The sequence below is a fragment of the Chenopodium album genome, chromosome 14 (genome assembly GCF_948465745.1).
Source record: "Chenopodium album chromosome 14, dcCheAlbu1.1, whole genome shotgun sequence".
NCBI lineage: Eukaryota > Viridiplantae > Streptophyta > Magnoliopsida > Caryophyllales > Amaranthaceae > Chenopodium > Chenopodium album.
Genome location: NC_137847.1, coordinates 4614833 through 4634820, shown reverse-complemented (window position 1 = coordinate 4634820; position 19988 = coordinate 4614833). Strand labels below are relative to the sequence as shown.

General features: G+C 37.2%; 2 protein-coding genes and 1 pseudogene across 2 annotated transcripts; 2 read left to right on the top strand and 1 right to left on the bottom strand.

Annotated features, from left to right (window-relative positions):
- Positions 1-886: 886 nt before the first annotated feature.
- On the top strand, positions 887-2123 carry LOC145577633 (class V chitinase pseudogene; annotated as a pseudogene).
- Positions 2124-11775: 9652 nt separating this feature from the next.
- On the top strand, positions 11776-13322 carry LOC145578650 (profilin Sal k 4.0201-like). The gene is made up of 3 exons (XM_081635946.1): positions 11776-11998; positions 12538-12675; positions 13051-13322. Exons 1-3 carry the CDS (start codon positions 11870-11872, stop codon positions 13183-13185), a joined length of 402 nt encoding a protein of 133 aa, XP_081492072.1. The 5' UTR covers positions 11776-11869; the 3' UTR covers positions 13186-13322.
- A 2259-nt stretch (positions 13323-15581) lies between these two features.
- On the bottom strand, positions 15582-19706 carry LOC145579910 (uncharacterized). The gene is made up of 2 exons (XM_081637208.1): positions 18722-19706; positions 15582-17214 (listed from the first exon to the last, which is right to left on the bottom strand). Exons 1-2 carry the CDS (start codon positions 19436-19438, stop codon positions 15895-15897), a joined length of 2037 nt encoding a protein of 678 aa, XP_081493334.1. The 5' UTR covers positions 19439-19706; the 3' UTR covers positions 15582-15894.
- Between the last annotated feature and the right edge of the window lie 282 nt (positions 19707-19988).

Genomic DNA, 19988 nt, shown 5'->3' with positions numbered 1-19988 from the left:
ATTTATACAAGAATAAATCTTATCCTTTATGAAGATATTAAAGAAAATAAGAAAATTTACTACTTTATCTTCAATTTCTTTTATTCTTTACATTTGTAACCATTTATGTAAGTTTTTACTAATATGCCACTAGAAATATTTATTGTACATGTCAAAATAATACATTAACAAACTTGAGCACTAAAAATACTCCGTATTCCTCAAGCTAAGGATTCACACCCTCTCCTCATTACTTCATTAGTCATTACTCATTAGCTTTGGTGAAGGAAGTGGTAAGATATTTATGGAGCGAAAAGAATATAATTGCGATCCATTGGTATATAAAATTTTAGCATACGTTAATTTGTACATCTCTCATGGGCTTAAAATTAATAGTTCTACAATAATTCGTTATGTGAGTTATGGAGTAATATTTTCTATTTTTCTACTATTTTCAACATATCTCATTTTAGGTTTTGGGAATATATAAACTCTCCTTGGATTTAACCTAGCCACTATAATTTGTACATTCTTCAATACCGATAAAATCTCTTTTATTGACTATTGCAAGTCTAAATAAATCTGTGTTGTTGTTAGTTGATTTATTTAAATCTTTCTTGCATCTCTTTACAATGTAATAGATGATGAATTGGCTGATAGTTGAATTGGAACAATTTGGATAAATTTTATTACATCGCATATATATAATACAAAGTCAAGTCGATCAAATATGTAACACAGGAAGTCATTACTAGATGAATTCAACGCCAATTTTATCTATAAATACTCTACTCACTATCATCAATTCCATCACTCAAATTCCAGCTTTAACTTGTGCTTAATTTCTCAAAAAAAAAAAAAAAAAAAAAAACCTTGTGTTTAATTTATTTTCAAATATTACCAAGCAATGGCTTCAAACCGTTTACCAAGTGAGGTTAAGGGTGGCTATTGGCTTGAAGACAGTGGTCTACAACCCAAAGACATCAACTCAACTCTTTTCACCCATCTCTTTTGCGCCTTTGCCAACCTCAATACCGTAACCAACATACTCACTATTTCTCCAACATGCTCCACCTTCCCCAAAATCGTCCGAAGTAGGAACCCGTCGGTTAAAGTCCTCCTATCCATCGGTGGAGGGAACATTAAGTCCGAAAATTTCAACACCATGGCCAACAATCCTCAATCCCGAGGTGCCTTCATCGAGTCCTCGATAAACCTTGCTACGATTCATGGCTTCGATGGGCTTGACTTGGACTGGGAGAACCAGACCACGAGTGATGAGATTAACAATTTGGCGACCCTCCTGTATGAATGGAAGGCCGCCATAAACCGTAGGGCTCCACATTTGCTCCTAACCGCGGCCCTTCGTTTCGAGCCGAAAGCATGTGCGGATGTCCCTTATCCTATACAAGCTATAATCGACAACCTAGATTGGGTTAATGTCATGGCTTATGATTTTTACTCCCCGGCTTGGCCGCCGCAACCAGTTGTGACTATGTTCCATGCCCCGCTCTATGATCCAACGGACCGCCATGTAAGCGGAAGTGATGGGATTACTGCTTGGATTAACGCGGGTGTGCCTGCTAAAAAACTAGTCTTCGGGTTGCCCTTTTACGGGTATAAATGGCAACTTCAAAATGCTAACAATCATGGTATTGAGGCACCAGCCATTGGGGTACTAAACCATGCTCCTGATACGAAAATGTTTAATCAGATCCATAACTTCATCGCTGGAAATGGTGCAACAGCTGTGTATGAACCTACTTACGTTGCTAATTATTGCTACGCCGGGACTAATTGGATTGATTATGATGACCAAAACACCATTGCTATTAAGGTTTCTTATGCCAAGAATAAGGCCTCGCTACTCGGGTATTTTTCTTGGTGTCTCCACCAAGACCGTAATTGGGCTCTTTCTACCATAGGTATACATACTTAAATATATACTACCCCGTTTCTTATTATTTGCAATAAATGGGGTATTATTTGTGAGACATAAAATATTTCTTTGTTGCTCATATAAGTAACAGAGGCAGTATTATGTCCAAGCTTTTTAATTTACAACCAGCTTCATTATAGCAAAATTGTACGTTATTAATGTTCATTTTTTTGACATTGCAGCTTCACAGACGTGGGATGCATAGCGAGCTAACTGTGACCTAGCAATGGGAAGCTGTATCGAATCAGATCGATCAATCTGGTCTCTTCTATCATCAGTATTGTTTAAGAAAACAAAACCTATCCTTCTTCGTATGTAATATAAGTTTGCACCAAATAAAACATCTGTGTATATATATGTGTGAAAAAAGTGTGAGCGTGATTGATACAACTATACAAGTGACAGAAATAAATGTATTGTGTGTGTGTGAAATTATAAGAGTATATATCAACTGCTGTAATTTATGTATGGTTTGTTTTAATAAAAATTGTGTTTTCGATTAAATCGGGTCTGATCCACTACTAACTACAACAACGAAGTACACCATTAGTTCAATAATTCATATATGTATCATGTATGTATGTTCTAAAATGAATTGGTAAAACTATGATACCAAATCCCCCTAGACCGTGATAAACTGATAATTGATAAATATTGCTCAGTCTGCTTCTTCAATTCACAAATTTTAATCATTATTATTCATAAATCTGTAAGGAATTATAAAGTTATGCGTAGTGAGTTGTTGGGTTTGTTTCAATAAACTAAGGAGGCTAACATGTGCGTCATAACTAGCCATATTCAATGCTATTTTTTAAAAAAAATTTGACTTTATGTCACAATTAAATAAGGAAAATACGTAAACAAATACTTTTATAAAAAAAATAGCGTATAGATGTCTGTACACTATTCTTTTTTTTTTTTGACAAGCACCAAAACAGAGAGCTATATTAAAACTTGGTCTGCAAGTGCAGACGAGCAAACAACAGGTGGGCATTCCTCCAACCAAACCAGGACCTCAGTAAAGGATAAGGCTAGTTTGGCCATAGAGTGAGCCGTTTTATTACACTTTCTAAATGTCATTAACAATTACTTGGGCAGAGGAGATTTCCATGAGCTTTCATTGAATCATTGAGACCAAGTTCACGCAATCCGATTCAACCAGCAAAGAGCGAAACCCAGCCTCAAATGCGTACGAAAGGCCAAACAGGACAGCCTTAGCTTCAGCAACTTTCGGATCGAAGGTTCCAATTAAAGACTTTCCTGCAGACATGAGAACATCCCCGTTGTGATCTCTCACCACCATACCCAGCCCTACACAATTGGTACCAATTGCTGCATCCGTATTCATTTTGTACCTACCAATAGGAGGGGGAACCCAGGAAGTAGGGGTTGCTGATTGCTCGTCTCGTTGCTGAGGTTCCCCACCCACCCTAGCAGCTTCAAATTCCCCCAAAAAACTCAGAGCTTTCTCACAGGCCCTGGCTGGATCAGAACGTTTGTTCTCAAAGACCCAAAGATTTCGTTGGTTCCAAATTTGCCAAATAATCATCATTGCAATCTCCCATGGACGCTCCCCACCACAGGACTTAGAGAAAGCATCACACCATTCACCTAGCTTTTGGTGTTCATCAGGCCACTCTAATCTAAGAGGGGACAATCGCCATAGCAACCTAGCCTCTTTGCAATATAGAACCATGTGTGTAGCGGTTTCATCACACTCACCACACCTCAGGCACACACTGTCAATCTGCATACCACGTTTTTTCAGCGCATCCCTCACAGGTATACCATTACGAACTGCTCTCCACACCAGATTTTTAACTTTTGGTGGCACATTAGCTTTCCAAAGTTTTCTCCAAAACTTCTGGGAACCATCCATACTTGAGGATTCAGGCTCAGAGCTACGCCTTTGTAGCTCACAGTGATAAGCACTTCTAACTGTAAACTCACCATTTTTCGTATGCTTCCAGGCAAGTAGATCAGCTTGTTCACTTTCAGCAAAATTCATGTTGCAGATTGCTTCAATCTCCACTTCAGTCAGGTGTTGCTTAAGCGCTTCAATGTTCCAGCTTCCTGTTTCATGATCTTTCCAATCAATAGGGCAATCCACGGGGAAATCAACAGCAATTGGAGTAGAAAAAAGCTTCTCTCCCGGCAGTCCAGGTAACCAGGAGTTGCGCCAGAAATTAATTTCTCTTCCACTACCTAAATACCATCTTGAACCAGATTCCACCAAGCTTTTCGCAGACATAATCGATCTCCATGTGTAGCTCGAATTTGGAGGTACCTTAGCACTCCAAATATCCGATCTCGGGAAGTATTTACCTTTAAGAACCTTTGCTACAAGAGAGTTAGGATGCGATAATAGTCTCCAAAATTGTTTTGCAAGCAAAGCTAAGTTAAAAGCACCCAGGTCGCGCATTCCCACACCCTCTTTATCCTTCGAATGACATAATTTGTTCCAACTGATCATGGCCAATTTCCTTTCATCATTTTTTTGGCCCCACCAGAAATTTCTACAAAGAGAATTCATGTTGTTGAGCACGCTCTCCGGAAGCTTGAAGCATTGCATTGCGTAGGACGGGATTGCTTGCGCCACAAACTTCAGAAGAACTTCTCTTCCTGCTTTAGACAAGTACCTTTCCTTCCACCCCTTAATTTTCTTCCATACACGGTCTTGAATAGACTGGAAAACTGCTTTCTTAGACCTACTAACAGTAGTTGGTAGTCCAAGATATTTTTCGTGCTTAGTAACAGCCATGAAATTCAGCTTCAATTGAAGAGTATTCTGCATATTAGCAATCACATTTCGGCTGAACGAGACCTCCGATTTTTCCAGATTTATTTTTTGACCCGAGGCAATTTCGTAGGTAGTTAAGATATCAAGAATAGCTTCTACTTCTTCATCCCGTGCCCTTGTAAATAGCAGATTATCGTCCGCGAAAAACAAATGAGAAATGGGGGGAACACTTCTGCTAACTTTGATCCCATGGATCATCTTCTTATTTTCTGCATCACTAAGCAGTACAGACAAACCCTCAGCACATATCAGGAACAGAAAAGGGGAGATGGGGTCTCCCTGTCTAAGACCCCTAGTAGGCACAAACTCCGATGTTGGGAAGCCATTAAATAAAATTGAATAGGAAACCGAGGAAATGCACCTCATGATCACTTCAACAAAACCAGAATTAAAGCCGAGTTTTAGCATCATTCCCTCCACAAACTCCCATTCAACACGATCGTAGGCTTTACTCATTTCCAACTTGAGTGACATAAACCCCCTAGCCCCCGTCTTCTTCTTTCGCAGATAATGGAACAATTCATAAGCAACTAGCACATTGTCCGTTATCAATCTACCCGGCACGAAAGAACTTTGAGATTCACTAATAACATCTGGCAACACCACCTTGAGACGATTAGAAATGACCTTCGACACCAGTTTGTATATCACATTGCAAAGACTAATCGGTCTATAGTCACGGGTTGTTTTGCACTCCTTTTTCTTCGGTATAAGCACAACATAGGTCTTATTTATATCTTCCACTGATGCACCATTATTGAGGACGTTTAGGACATAAGAGACGACATCACCCCCTACCACATGCCAAAATTTTTTATAAAAAAGAGCCGGCATTCCATCGGGTCCCGGGGCCTTCGTTGGGTGCATTTGCTTCAAAGCTTTTCGGACCTCCTCCCCTGTATAGGTAGCAGTCAATATAGCATTCATCTCGTCAGAAACTCGGCATTGTACTTTATCAAGAACCTGCTCCATTTCATGGGCACCATTAGAGGCAAATAAATCTTTAAAATACTCAAGAAAAATACCTCCTCCCCTGTACACTATTCTTGAGAGTTTAAAACATAGACAATTAAAATTAATGAGGACAAATAAGTAAATAAATATATTAAGGGACGTAGTAATTGTCTCAACACTATATATACAAATGAAGTAATAAATTATTGATAAGTGTTTTATTTGTCCACTTATCATGGTATTTTTAGCACAATTTTGTTGTCATTTTCCCCTATTTACCCCCCCTTTCCGACTCCTTTTTGTGTATGATTACAACTTTTGGCTTCCCCGTTCCTTTTTATGTGTGTGTTCGTGTTTGTAGATGCAAGGAGAAATTGGTCATATAGCATGAACATGAAGAGCTATATTGGAAGCAAAGCACAAGAGGAGAGGGCGTGCAACCCCTTAGGAGAGGGCGCTCCTACCCCAAGCGCCACAATCTTCCTCTCTTTATTCCCAGCTAGGAGAGGGCGTGCACCATAGTAGGAGCGGGCGCTCCTCCCTGATCTTCCACAAACTGCCGCAAATCGCTGCAGGAGGAGAGGGCGCGCAAGAGACAGGAGAGGGCGCTCCAGCCTGAGGAGCGGGCGCTCCTCTATGTAGGAGCGGGCGCTCCTACATGTAGACCCGACTTTTTGGGCGGATTTTACAATGTTATTTCGGGGTGTATAAATACGACCCTTGGCTTCAGTTTTCTGCATCTTCTTCCTTGGAGAAGATCACCTTCTTCCCTTTAGTCTTCTTAGGCCCTTAACTCTCTAAACTCTTATTAATTAGCTTAGTTTCTCTCAAACTCTATCATTGAAGTAGATTAATTGAAGTTTGTATTCTTCCTTTCAACATTTTCTCAACCTTGAAGCTTCATTAGTAATCTCTTTCCTCTATCCCTTACTCTTTAATTTCAGTTTTTATTTACTTTGAATTGTTAATTTCTCTCTTGATCTTGCTTAATTGTTGTTGCATGTCCGATCTACCTTATTCCTACTACTCCTCTCAACTTGTTAACTTAATGTTTGAATTGGAACTTGTTGTTTTGATGTCCCTCACCATGTTTAGTGAGTAGTTTCTTAACTAGGGGTTGGATGAAGACCCAACCAAGCCATGGGTTAATTGATGTTTGTGTTTGCATGTTCATTTTGGGTTGATGATTGATTGTTAAAGAATTGGTTAATTGCATGTGTAATTGGATGGCCACTTATTGCTCATGTATTCACTTCTATGCTTGCATTGAAAGATGAGGTCTAGTTGTGAGCCATTTCTTGTATGATTAGACCGAATTTCTATCTTGATTACGGTACCTCGTTTGGATGATGTAGTAGTCTTAGTTGCGGTAATTAGGTGAGAAATCCCAATTATTTGTGCCTTAGTACTAAGCTATCTCGAACCGATCGAAAGACAAACCCGAGTTAGTAGTCTACTTCCCATCGTTAAAACTTGGTTGGCCTATCTTGTTAGTCGAGTTTAGTTTAGGAATGCTTAGTGTTGTAGTTTCGAGAGAAGTGAACCTTTTCTTGTATGATTAGACCGAATTTCTATCTTGATTACGGTACCTCGTTTGGATGATGTAGTAGTCTTAGTTGCGGTAATTAGGTGAGAAATCCCAATTATTTGTGCCTTAGTACTATCTCGAACCGATCGAAAGACAAACCCGAGTTAGTAGTCTACTTCCTATTGTTAAGACTTGGTTGGCCTATCTTGCTAGTTGAGTTTGGTTTAAGAATGCTTAGTGTGGTGACTTCAAAAGAAGACAATGTTGAGTGCCCTCTCTATCATCCAATTTGTGTACATGCTTGCCTATTGTTTTGATCCATTGGTTTGGTTGGTGTCTATTCCCATTTCCCCCCTAGTGTTTGTCTCCATATAGTAGTTATTTAATCAAACCTCCAATTTGTGACCGAACTAGATTGCAACCGTTTCATACTCTCGGTGTACTCATACCCATTCCCTGTGGATACGATCCTCTACTTGCCCTAGACTTGTCTTAGGTTAGTTTAGGTAGAAATAGTGTTTGGCTTGAGGGTGATTGTCCAACGACCGATTATTCCTCTACCAAAATGGCGCCGTTGCCGGGGAATGGCGTTGAGCATTGAGTTACTTGTGAAACATGTGAGACTAGTTCATTTGTATAGATTTGTTTTTCTTTGATTTCTTTGACTAACTTTTTGTTGTAGGTGTTAGTGAAGAAACCAATCTTCGAATTTTCGTCAAGCTAGTGACGTTAAAGAAGCGCTCCCGGGAGGCAACCCGAGTAGTTTTGCTTTTCCTCTAAAAAAATAAAAATAAAAAAATAAATAAAAAATTGCTTTTAGAATAGTCCTCAATGAGGATATTGGATTGCATGTGATGGATATTTGCTTTCTTTTGGTAATAAAATTTCGAGCATGCTTTAGATGCCCTTGGTTGAACATAGAATTGGCTAGTTTAGGCTAGTGTGACAATAACCTTACCGAATGTACGAGACCTAAAGTCTAGGATTGTGGTAAGAAGGTTGTCGCCCATATCAAAGGAATTTGAACCCCAAAAGGTAGTAATTGATCCCATATTGTTCCCAAAAGTGAGGTTGTAATATTTTCAAGCCTACTACATTTTGAATGAGTGGCAAGGATCCTCTTTGATTTAGTACCTAGATCGACAACTTGAGTCCCAACTCCCAAGATCGCGGCCTAAACTACTCTTAGTGATTGATGAAGGTTGTTATGTATTGTTTATTCACAAAAAATTAAGGCATATCATTCTTGTTTTCTTAGTTCAATTTTTAATTTATTGTAATTAGTAGTTAGTGATGTAAATGTTCAAGTTTGGAAAAAAAAAAAAAAAAAAAAAAAAAAAAGAAAGAAAGAAAGAAAAAAAAAAGAAAAAAAGAAGGGAAAGAAAAGAAGTGATGAATAGCCATCACCCTAGCAATTAAACAAGCTTGGGGGTGCGTTTTTATTTCAAGTTTATTCATATTTTGTAATTTGGGTCAAAGTTAGAAACCTCTTTAGGTTTGCTCTTAGTGCTATATACCTTAGCTTGACTTTAATTGCAAAGCACTTCTAGTTTTCTCTATGCCTTAACTTGTGTCGTAATCCTTGAGTTTTGTAATGTTAGTAGAGTAGTTGAATCCATTGTCGGTGGAGGGAGTTGGTTCACAAGCATGTGGAGAGGGTACTTATCATTGAGATGTCGAGTGTTCTAAACTTTCTTTTGTCTATTTTTCTTCCGGCTCCTTCGAGGAGTCATGAGACACTACCATTAGGGAGAATTTGAACTTTATGTGGGGACGCGGTAAGATTGGTTGAATGGACCAAAGTTGAGTACATTCGGGAAGGTTAGCTAGGCCTTGGTTAGTCATGACCGTGGTTGATCTTAGGCATATACCTCATGCTCGAGTTTTATTGCTTAAGGATTCTTTTATCTTTACATGTGCTTTTCTTTGGACTAATCTATTAGTTTCTTTAGCGCCAAGTGAATTGCTTAGGGACAAGCAATTAGCTAGCTTGGGGGAATTTGATAAGTGTTTTATTTGTCCACTTATCATGGTATTTTTAGCACAATTTTGTTGTCATTTTCCCCTATTTACCCCCCCTTTCCGACTCCTTTTTGTGTATGATTACAACTTTTGGCTTCCCCGTTCCTTTTTATGTGTGTGTTCGTGTTTGTAGATGCAAGGAGAAATTGGTCATATAGCATGAACATGAAGAGCTATATTGGAAGCAAAGCACAAGAGGAGAGGGCGTGCAACCCCTTAGGAGAGGGCGCTCCTACCCCAAGCGCCACAATCTTCCTCTCTTTATTCCCAGCTAGGAGAGGGCGTGCACCATAGTAGGAGCGGACGCTCCTCCCTGATCTTCCACAAACTGCCGCAAATCGCTGCAGGAGGAGAGGGCGCGCAAGAGACAGGAGAGGGCGCTCCAGCCTGAGGAGCGGGCGCTCCTCTATGTAGGAGCGGGCGCTCCTACATGCAGACCCGACTTTTTGGGCGGATTTTACAATGTTATTTCGGGGTGTATAAATACGACCCTTGGCTTCAGTTTTCTGCATCTTCTTCCTTGGAGAAGATCACCTTCTTCCCTTTAGTCTTCTTAGGCCCTTAACTCTCTAAACTCTTATTAATTAGCTTAGTTTCTCTCAAACTCTATCATTGAAGTAGATTAATTGAAGTTTGTATTCTTCCTTTCAACATTTTCTCAACCTTGAAGCTTCATTAGTAATCTCTTTCCTCTATCCCTTACTCTTTAATTTCAGTTTTTATTTACTTTGAATTGTTAATTTCTCTCTTGATCTTGCTTAATTGTTGTTGCATGTCCGATCTACCTTATTCCTACTACTCCTCTCAACTTGTTAACTTAATGTTTGAATTGGAACTTGTTGTTTTGATGTCCCTCACCATGTTTAGTGAGTAGTTTCTTAACTAGGGGTTGGATGAAGACCCAACCAAGCCATGGGTTAATTGATGTTTGTGTTTGCATGTTCATTTTGGGTTGATGATTGATTGTTAAAGAATTGGTTAATTGCATGTGTAATTGGATGGCCACTTATTGCTCATGTATTCACTTCTATGCTTGCATTGAAAGATGAGGTCTAGTTGTGAGCCATTTCTTGTATGATTAGACCGAATTTCTATCTTGATTACGGTACCTCGTTTGGATGATGTAGTAGTCTTAGTTGCGGTAATTAGGTGAGAAATCCCAATTATTTGTGCCTTAGTACTAAGCTATCTCGAACCGATCGAAAGACAAACCCGAGTTAGTAGTCTACTTCCCATCGTTAAAACTTGGTTGGCCTATCTTGTTAGTCGAGTTTAGTTTAGGAATGCTTAGTGTTGTAGTTTCGAGAGAAGTGAACCTTTTCTTGTATGATTAGACCGAATTTCTATCTTGATTACGGTACCTCGTTTGGATGATGTAGTAGTCTTAGTTGCGGTAATTAGGTGAGAAATCCCAATTATTTGTGCCTTAGTACTATCTCGAACCGATCGAAAGACAAACCCGAGTTAGTAGTCTACTTCCTATTGTTAAGACTTGGTTGGCCTATCTTGCTAGTTGAGTTTGGTTTAAGAATGCTTAGTGTGGTGACTTCAAAAGAAGACAATGTTGAGTGCCCTCTCTATCATCCAATTTGTGTACATGCTTGCCTATTGTTTTGATCCATTGGTTTGGTTGGTGTCTATTCCCATTTCCCCCCTAGTGTTTGTCTCCATATAGTAGTTATTTAATCAAACCTCCAATTTGTGACCGAACTAGATTGCAACCGTTTCATACTCTCGGTGTACTCATACCCATTCCCTGTGGATACGATCCTCTACTTGCCCTAGACTTGTCTTAGGTTAGTTTAGGTAGAAATAGTGTTTGGCTTGAGGGTGATTGTCCAACGACCGATTATTCCTCTACCAATTATATAAGAGTAAATTTGTAAATAAACATTTTAAGGGACATAATTATTTTTTTTTTTTTTTTTTTTTTTTTTTGAAAAGGTAAGATTAATAAACATTAAGAGGGTCCTCTTAGGAAAAAAAAATTACGGGCATAATTGACTCAATATTATTCATAAGTGTCTAGTTATTCTTTTAAAAAGGTAGGAATAAAGCTATTAAGTTTAATTTACAACTCAAATAATTGATAATAAAGAATTAATAAATAAGTTCATTTACCCTGAAATTTGATAGCATATGATGATCGTAATTTGAATTTATTTGTTTTAATAAATAAAGAATATAAATATGTTCAATATATATAATCCATCCATTCTAGAAAACTCGATTCACTTTATATTTTGAGAATATATATATATATATATATATATATATATATATTTTGAGGATGAAAAAAAATTAAAATATAAATGTAAATAAATAAAGAGAAGAGAGGTGGAAGGTAAGAGGGAAAGAAGGCCTAAAAAAGAGGAGGACGTGAATGGCACTAATTCAATAATAAGGGTGGTTTAATACTTTAATGATGATGCATGAATGAATGTTATTGATTGATGACTTTTCAAAATAATAATTTAGCATTATTTTATCTCTCCTCCTATTTATGACCTGTGATCACATTGCCATTTCTTCCCTCTCTTCTTTACACCATCATCTATTATCCCATTTCAACAAATTCAATTAAACTCTCAACCTTTTTTTTTTTTTCTTTCAAAGAGAAATAAATCTATCAATTTCACAAAACAAAATGTCGTGGCAAACTTACGTCGATGATCACTTGATGTGTCCCATCGAAGAAACCGAAAACCACCTCACCGCCGCCGCTATCGTCGGCTTGGATGGTAGCGTTTGGGCTCAAAGCTCCACCTTCCCCCAGGTATCTATATTAATGTGTAATCCTTAGATGGTGTTATTTTTGTGATGTACATATTTTTCAACGTGATCATACATGTGCTTTTTCATGGTCAAACTTTGTAGATGTTGACCGTGTTTTGTTAGATGGTTTCGATCGTATAGTTTCGAATTGAAGCAAGGTTTTTTTAAAAAAAAAATTAAATAATTGTAAATTTAATGAAAAGTAGAGGGAATATGATTAATTGATAATACTCCGTAGTTATAGTACTCTTCATTTTGCTGTTATGTTCTATGCAATTGTCATGAGTAGTTTACATCTTATGATCAAAGATTTTACAGTATGTTAATAGTTGTGACTTTGAAATTACAAGTTCGAACTACACGAACTACAATTGTTTTACCTCTCTCTTGAGTTGTGTCTCCCAAGCGATGACTTATGTAGCAAAGGTTAGAAAAAGTCAAACGAGACAAATAAGAAAAGGGGATGTATGTATATGATATGAGGTACCAAAAAATAAATAAATAAATAAATAATTTCTTTGCATTTGCAATTGATTGCAGTTGAAGCAAGAAGAAGTGAAGGCAATCTGCAATGAATTCGACGTACCAAATACGTTGGCACCAACAGGTCTTTTCCTTGGAGGAGAAAAGTACATGGTTATTCAGGGTGAGCCTGGAGCTGTTATTCGTGGAAAGAAGGTAAATCGTATAATCAATTTCTTCCTTTAATTTCCTAAACACGTTCTTATATAAGGCTGACATATATAGATTACGGACTATTTAATTATGGTGAACATTTGTTTAACAACATTGCATTGCTATTTTAAAATTAAAGCATGTTGCTTCCAGGATGGAACCCACCATGGATAAATCACTATCGTATCACATAGATATTGTAAAGCATAAAGAATTGTTGATGAAAGAAACAATTAAATTGAGAACATTAATAAAAACAATTTTTTCAAAATTGTGGTACATAAGGTCACGTTGCATTTTTCTTAGGTACAATATATAGAGTATTTCATCGCATCTCTTACATGTTAACACTTATACCATATTCGTTTGTTTTATCAGGGACCTGGTGGTGTGTGTATTAAGAAGACTAACCAAGCTCTAGTGTTCGGAATCTACAACGAGCCAGTGACTCCAGGACAATGTAACATGGTTGTGGAGAAGTTGGGCGACTACCTTATCGAACAGGACATCTAGGCTCAACACACTATACATTATATACAAGTACATCATAAGGAATTAAAGTACTATGGAGTTAGTATTGTATTGTTCTTTTGGGATACATACATTTTGCCTTGTGTTTTTTTTTTTGGTTGTTATTATGGGATTTAAGTGTGCATACATTCCTTCCTCTGATGTACTAAGAGTAGAGCATTGATGCAGAAAATAACCGTGTGACTTACATAGAGTGTGAAGTTATAGGCCTTTGCTTATCATATTTATTTGTTATCCTTTTTTTTTTTCTATTCCATTGTGTATACCATTGCCTATGAGCATGGTTTTTATTATTTATTTGTTTGTGACATTGGATTCTTTTTGTTGAATGTCATGAAAGTTATTTTGGTGAGTGAAAATCAAGCGCGCTTTTTTTTATTTGCATGATTCTTAAGTAATTTTTTTCTCGGTTCAAAAGTTGTTATTCAATTTCTTGAAAACTAAATTATGTGAAAGAAGTGAAGATGAAGCTTTATGTACAATATCTAACAAAAGAGAAAAGACTTCATGTACGTCTAAGTCATAAATTAAACTACAATAGAATTGTTAATCACCTTGAATTTTGAGGAAACATATCTAATCATATAAAAAGTGTATAGTGCGGAGTTATATTTAGTGTAACTAATGTGCCCATTATGCTCTACAAAATAGACTACGATAATGATCTTTCCTCTCATTGTTGCTTCGACGACAAAAGAACACATGGTGGGTTAATTTTATTAAGGGAGAATTAGTAAAACAAATTGTGCCAAAACGAATAAGGCAAAAGAAGGATATGATTGAACGTGTATGTAAAAGATTTTGTGGAACATAGAGAATTAGAGAGTATATTCTACAGGTGGTGCAACCAAGCGCCTTTCAAGTTTCAAGCAAGCAAAAAAAGAATTAAGTTTTTTTTAGTATGATTATTTTATTTTTCATCATTTATGAGAAGGTTACATAATTAATATGGTGCAATTATTGTATAGAAAAACATTGCGTTTTGCATAAAATACACAATTAGCTAAGGGATCTACACCTTCTATTCTCTTTAATTTTTTAAAACTGTACTCGTATTATTTTATGTAGATATATAAGATGAAAGAACCTATCGAACCGAAATCCCTAACAGATCAACCCGGCTCGAGTTCTAATCTCTTTAATATATGCAACCGTTTTTCAATCTAGTTTTAGATCAACCAAGGCCTGGAAGGGTGGAATCAATAGCCAATGAGGTAAGGAATTGCTTATAGAGTTTCTCAATAATCCCTAATAGACCTTTTTCTCTTTTGTCGGTATAGCTAAATATCCAACTTTTTTTTTTGGTGAAACCGTTCAATAATCTGATATCTACAAGATGACAACTAATTTGACTTTAATTCAAAATCTATTCCCGAATAGAGTAAACTTTTCCAGAACAAATGTTGATACATTTTTAAGTTATGATTCAAAATTTCAGTAATAATACATAGTATAAAGAGTTCTTTTATTAAGAAGTTGATCTAAACACTTGTTGGTCGACTCTTTATTTGTGATTTACTAACAAAAAACAAATGGTTAGGGTCGGTTGGTCCACAACACAGGCAAATCTGCATAGAAAAAATGCTTACACTTTAAAGTGATGTTTCCATTAACAGGTGGACCTTAAAGGCATCATCAATCATCATTCTTATTAAACTTTATTGTATTAGGCATATAATCATATACTTTATTGTGAGATTAGTATCCAGAATTCCAGATAATATCCAGTCAATTTTTGTCGGCAGTTGAAAAAGGATCTTTAAACCGCCCATCGATCTTACGATTACATGCATGTTACAACTTTGTCATTACAAAATTTGCTTGTTTGATGTAATAAATTTACGTGGGATTGTACTCTTTTTCTAAATTTACTCAATAAAAAGTCTAATTATTTTTGGTCGACTTTTTATTATGATAATTTCATCGTTCAAAAAAAATTAATTTTTTCTCAATTTGCTTTATTTCAAGCCCACCAAACAACATGATGAAAAGGTATACAAAGTATAATGCTTGAATGATCATAGTTTTTTTTTTCTTTGTTTACTAACAAGTTGCAACCAAACAAGGAAGTGAACAATTGAATGCTAGCCTCTTCATAAAAGAGGGGAAGCTGAAAATGTCCTAGCATCTACTTACATAGTTACATACATTGGCTAATCAATACGATTATACGAACCGAGCTTAGCCTTCAAAGGATTGAACTCAATTGCACTGATGCTTATGAAGGTCATGTACAGAGTAGCTCCCTCTGTTTTCAAGTAATAGTCACATAAAAGGCAAAATGATCCATGCAAGTAATGTCATGTATGTGTAGTATAAGGTTTAAGTACATATAGTTATCAGATTTTGTTCATAGAAGAATTGAAGTCGAGCACAAGTAGTCAAAATCGAATAAATTTTATTACGGTAGTTAATACAGGGAAAACCATTATTAAAGGGAGGTTATACATGATTAAGATATTAGCATCACAAAGCTAGGATCTCAAATATATTACAGGAGATAGTTTAGAGGCAAACACATCTCATAAGTGATCCTACAGACTACAGTCATCAACAAGAGAGCTATCACATAAAACTCAGGGATGACAGTCAGAGGTCACACAATCACAAGTAGTGATTAAACACAAAGTTACAAGACTTACAGCTATGTAAGGTGATCTGTTACTGATCCATTTCTATGGTGAATTAACCTTAAGCAACCGAAAGTACGGGTTGCTTAGTACAGTGCTTACCTACTGAGTTTTTAACTGATAAGTGGGATCCACCAAAGCACAAAATCGGGTTCACAAATCTCTTGTTCATGGATCCTAGCTTCCTCATCGCATCTGGGGCAGCATCAGCACTGGTTTGCTTTAAGCGAGAGGGTCTAGCATTCTCATCTTCCACATGAATTTCTTTCCCCTTTTCGAGAGAACTATTAGAAGAAAGTGATGACTTGGAAAATGAAGGTTGAGATGAAAGGTTCACAATAAGCTGATCCTGCATGGCATCATGTGCTACCCCTGAAGCCAACTTCTTTCGGTTGGTAGGACTAGATATGTTACTCCTCGCTTCAAGTGTTCTTTTGTTACTGGAAAGAGAAGAAGCATTGGAGTATCTCTCTCTTAGCGAGATTGGTGTTTCCTCCGATGTGCTCCTCCTTTTATCAGAAACACTCTCGTCTTTCTCCCTTGTTCTCTTGGATCTCTCAGTTTCTTTCCTTTTCCCCAAAGGCCAGTGGAAGATAGTTTTAAGGCGCTTAGCTGCATTTTGTAGAGGGCCTGATTTCTTAATGTCCGGAGTTCTATGGTCCTCCTCACTAAGTGACCCACAATGACTTGCCTCACTGGAGGAGTTAAAATGAAAACGTTCTCTACTTAGATGGCCTAGGCTAGGATGCACTACATGATCAATTCCAGTCCCTATAAATATTTCATTATCAGAAACTCTGAAAGATGTTCCAGGACTGCTGCAAATGCCTTGCATCTTCAAATGAGAAGCAAATGCTTTTCTCACGGCATAATCTTTGCAACTGGATATACCACCAGCAGATATCAGCTGTCTGATCAAGATTTCTGATGATGCAGATTTTGGTTGTCGCTTAAGATAATCAAGTGGGGTCATCCCATGATCATCACGGATGTTCACATTGATGTAGCGCGCACTCATTAACAATTGTACTAAATCAGAGTGAATATTCCCGATAATGGCTAAATGAAGGGCAGCCCTTCCTTCGTTATTCTTGGAATTGATAACATCTTCTATGATGAAACATTTGCTACTTACTAACTGCTTCATAAGTTCAATCTGTTGATCCAATCTACGAAAACCAGGAGTTTGGAAACCAGCAACAGCCACATGAAGAAATGTTTCCCCAGCCTTGTTGACTACAAAGGCAGATTTAGGCGATGCTTGAATCAGAGCTTCGAGAACAGGCAACTGACCTCTATATGCAGCAACATGCAATGGAGTATTGCCTTTATCATCGGTGGCAGAGATCATGTCATAGGATGCTATCAAGTGCTTAACAACCTGCAAGAACAGAAAACATCTCTAAGTGATTGCAAATAAATACTCCATAGATAAAAGAGTTATAAACCATCTGAAAATGAATTACTGAAAATTATAATGGTTTGAACTGAGGCAACAAATCATCCTAAACTTCAAAAGGTTCTTTTCCACTTTGTGTTTCACCTATTGTCTTTTTTCAAGAGAGGGTGCAGTAAGAAGTCTAAGGTTGAGTCCCTTTTCCCTTTCTATTTTTACTTGTATCATGGATTATACATAGGAAGCTTGAATACAAGGGTGTATACTGAATGTCACAATAAATATGAGGTCATTGTCTATCCTCCCTCTATCAAGATAAAATGATGGTCACCTAATTACTAGAGTGCTCCAACACCACGAGAAGGCAACGAGGGGCATAGATGGCCGCAAGTACATGATAATTAAGTGTATAGAATTCTAAAGATATTAATTTAAACATGGTGCTAACTCTAACCATCACAGTCCTCAAGTTAAAAGCCCACCACGGACCACTCCACAAGCGTGATTTCCAATACCCCTTGTTAGCTTTTAATACTTGAATTGTCACTGCCTCTATAACATCTATGAGTTACATATTATTACTCAGCTATTACTACTTTACAGGCTTGGTTTGCTACCTGACACTGACTTAATAGAATACCTGTCGTATAGCAACACTTTTCAGTGTCCCTACTGTGAGTTGGATTCAAGCCACTTGTGTAAAACATATACCTCTCTCTCTCTCTCTCTCTCTCCCCCTCCACAATGAATAGAAGTATTAATCTACCTCGGTTTCTCAGATATTCTTCACTATTCAACCAATTTTGTTCAACAAAAGCGTATACTACTACATCGAAAGGTCTTGTATAAAACGGTTGTATTGTACAAAATTATACATGCACACTAGGCAAATGCACCCCTAAATCACATAAAAGTCACTACTTTACAAAGTTCACATCAATGTGATTCAGGATAGCAAAACAATGCATGCGTTGCATACAAGTCTTCCACATACAATAGTCTTAACACATACTGACATACTGTAGCACATTTACTAGACAACCAGATGCTATATCAAAGAGTATCAAGTCATGAATCCTGCCAAAACACTTTCATTCATGAATAGAAGAATGAACACAAACAAGAAATCTAACACCAAAACTTGACAGTTGGGATCTTGAAACTTTGTAATAAAAAAATAAAAAATCATCCAAAAACAGAACAACGTAAAAACATAAGTCAACTAGTTTTAAATTTTTTTCTTCAAGTAAGAAGAAAGACCCTAACCAGACCTTAACTCTTGTGATTTTACGGTATTTCCATTATTTGACAGTATTTCCATTATTTGCGGGCTAGACACTTAGAAGTGAGAGGGTAAGGGATCCTCACCCTCAAAGGCCTCAAGTACCCGCATTTGAGAGGATTCGACCTTTGTGAACACAAGTCTACTAGCTAGCATATTAAAAACAAAAAATTAATAACATTGCTAAAAACAAAAAAGCAAGAACCTCACCTCAACTTGACCTTTACCAGCAGCAGAATGCAAAATAGTTGAGCAATTAACATCTCTAAACCCCAAAACATCAGTACAATCAGCAAGAAGTTCCATCAAAACAACCAAATTCCCACCTCTAGCAGCAGCATGAACAGCTCTATTCTTCACCTCAGTCTTAAATTCCATAGGAACATCTTCAATCCTTTGCTCCTCCACCACCCCTCCACCATCCAAAAACCGCGGCGAAACCGCGAAACCATAAACAGCCCTAAAAACCTCAGGATTCTTACTCTTAGCAGCAGCATACAATATATCAGTCAACCCATATTCACCTTCTCCAAAAACAAGCAAAGGGTATTTTCCTAACAAGTATTGTACAAAACCCAAGTTCCCAGCTGATGCAGCAGTGTATAAAAGCCAACCACCATAACCTGCAACAATCAAAGAATTCTTTTCTTTCCCTTCTTTTTGTGTCTGACATTCATCAAACAGTTGGTGTGCAACTTCATACCTGCACTTTGCAACATCATCGAACAATTCTTCATCATCCCACACCGCTTCAAGGCGGCGGATGCGGCGGAGGGAGGTCAGGTTGATGAGGTGGTTGCCGTCGAGACGGAGGAGTTCCCTGACTAAGTCGTAATGACCATTTGCAGCAGCCCAATCAATAGGTGATGCATACCACCATTTATCCCCTGTACTTTCCCATCTTAGAGGAAAATTTGAAGGAGACATCTTTTTTGCTTAAAAAGGAAAGATTTTGAAGATTACCCAGAAAGTTTTGGATGAAGGAATCAAATACCCAGATGATAGATTACAGATAAATTACAGAAAGATTCAACTTTTTTACAAGAAATATGAAATTTAGCTAAAAACTTCAAAGGGAATTAGTGGGGTTTTTTTGGGTTTTTTCTTTTTGACAGATAGGAATGGAATCTATTGCTGTTAGGTTTTTGATAAAAAAAAAAAAAAAAAATTGAAATTGTACCAAATTAAAGGAATTTAGAGAGAGAAAAAGGAAGATAAAGGTGATGTTAACAAAAGGGTGCTCAGACAAAAGAGAGAAACAAGACAATGGAATTGTGACTCTTGGAATGTTATTGAAAGAGTTTATATAACTACCACCATAAAATATTAGTTTGGCATGAGGAGAAAATAATAGAAATCTAATAAATTAATGTGACTTGATTTGGTCATCTAACACCAACAAGTGATTATCAGTAGTCAATGAACGAGTTAGTTCTAACTTAATCAGATGTCTCAAATTGTAGTACGTAGCCACGGC

Excerpts from the sequence above, each read along its gene's own strand:
- LOC145579910 (XM_081637208.1), bottom strand. The coding sequence starts at position 19,438 with ATGTCTCCTTCAAATTTTCCTCTAAGATGGGAAAGTACAGGGGATAAA. Across the intron at positions 17,215-18,721 it reads CTGGTAAAGGTCAAGTTGAG|GTTGTTAAGCACTTGATAGC; the intron begins GTGAGGTTCTTG and ends CTGTTCTTGCAG.
- LOC145578650 (XM_081635946.1), top strand. The coding sequence starts at position 11,870 with ATGTCGTGGCAAACTTACGTCGATGATCACTTGATGTGTCCCATCGAA. Across the intron at positions 11,999-12,537 it reads AAAGCTCCACCTTCCCCCAG|TTGAAGCAAGAAGAAGTGAA; the intron begins GTATCTATATTA and ends AATTGATTGCAG. Across the intron at positions 12,676-13,050 it reads CTGTTATTCGTGGAAAGAAG|GGACCTGGTGGTGTGTGTAT; the intron begins GTAAATCGTATA and ends TTGTTTTATCAG.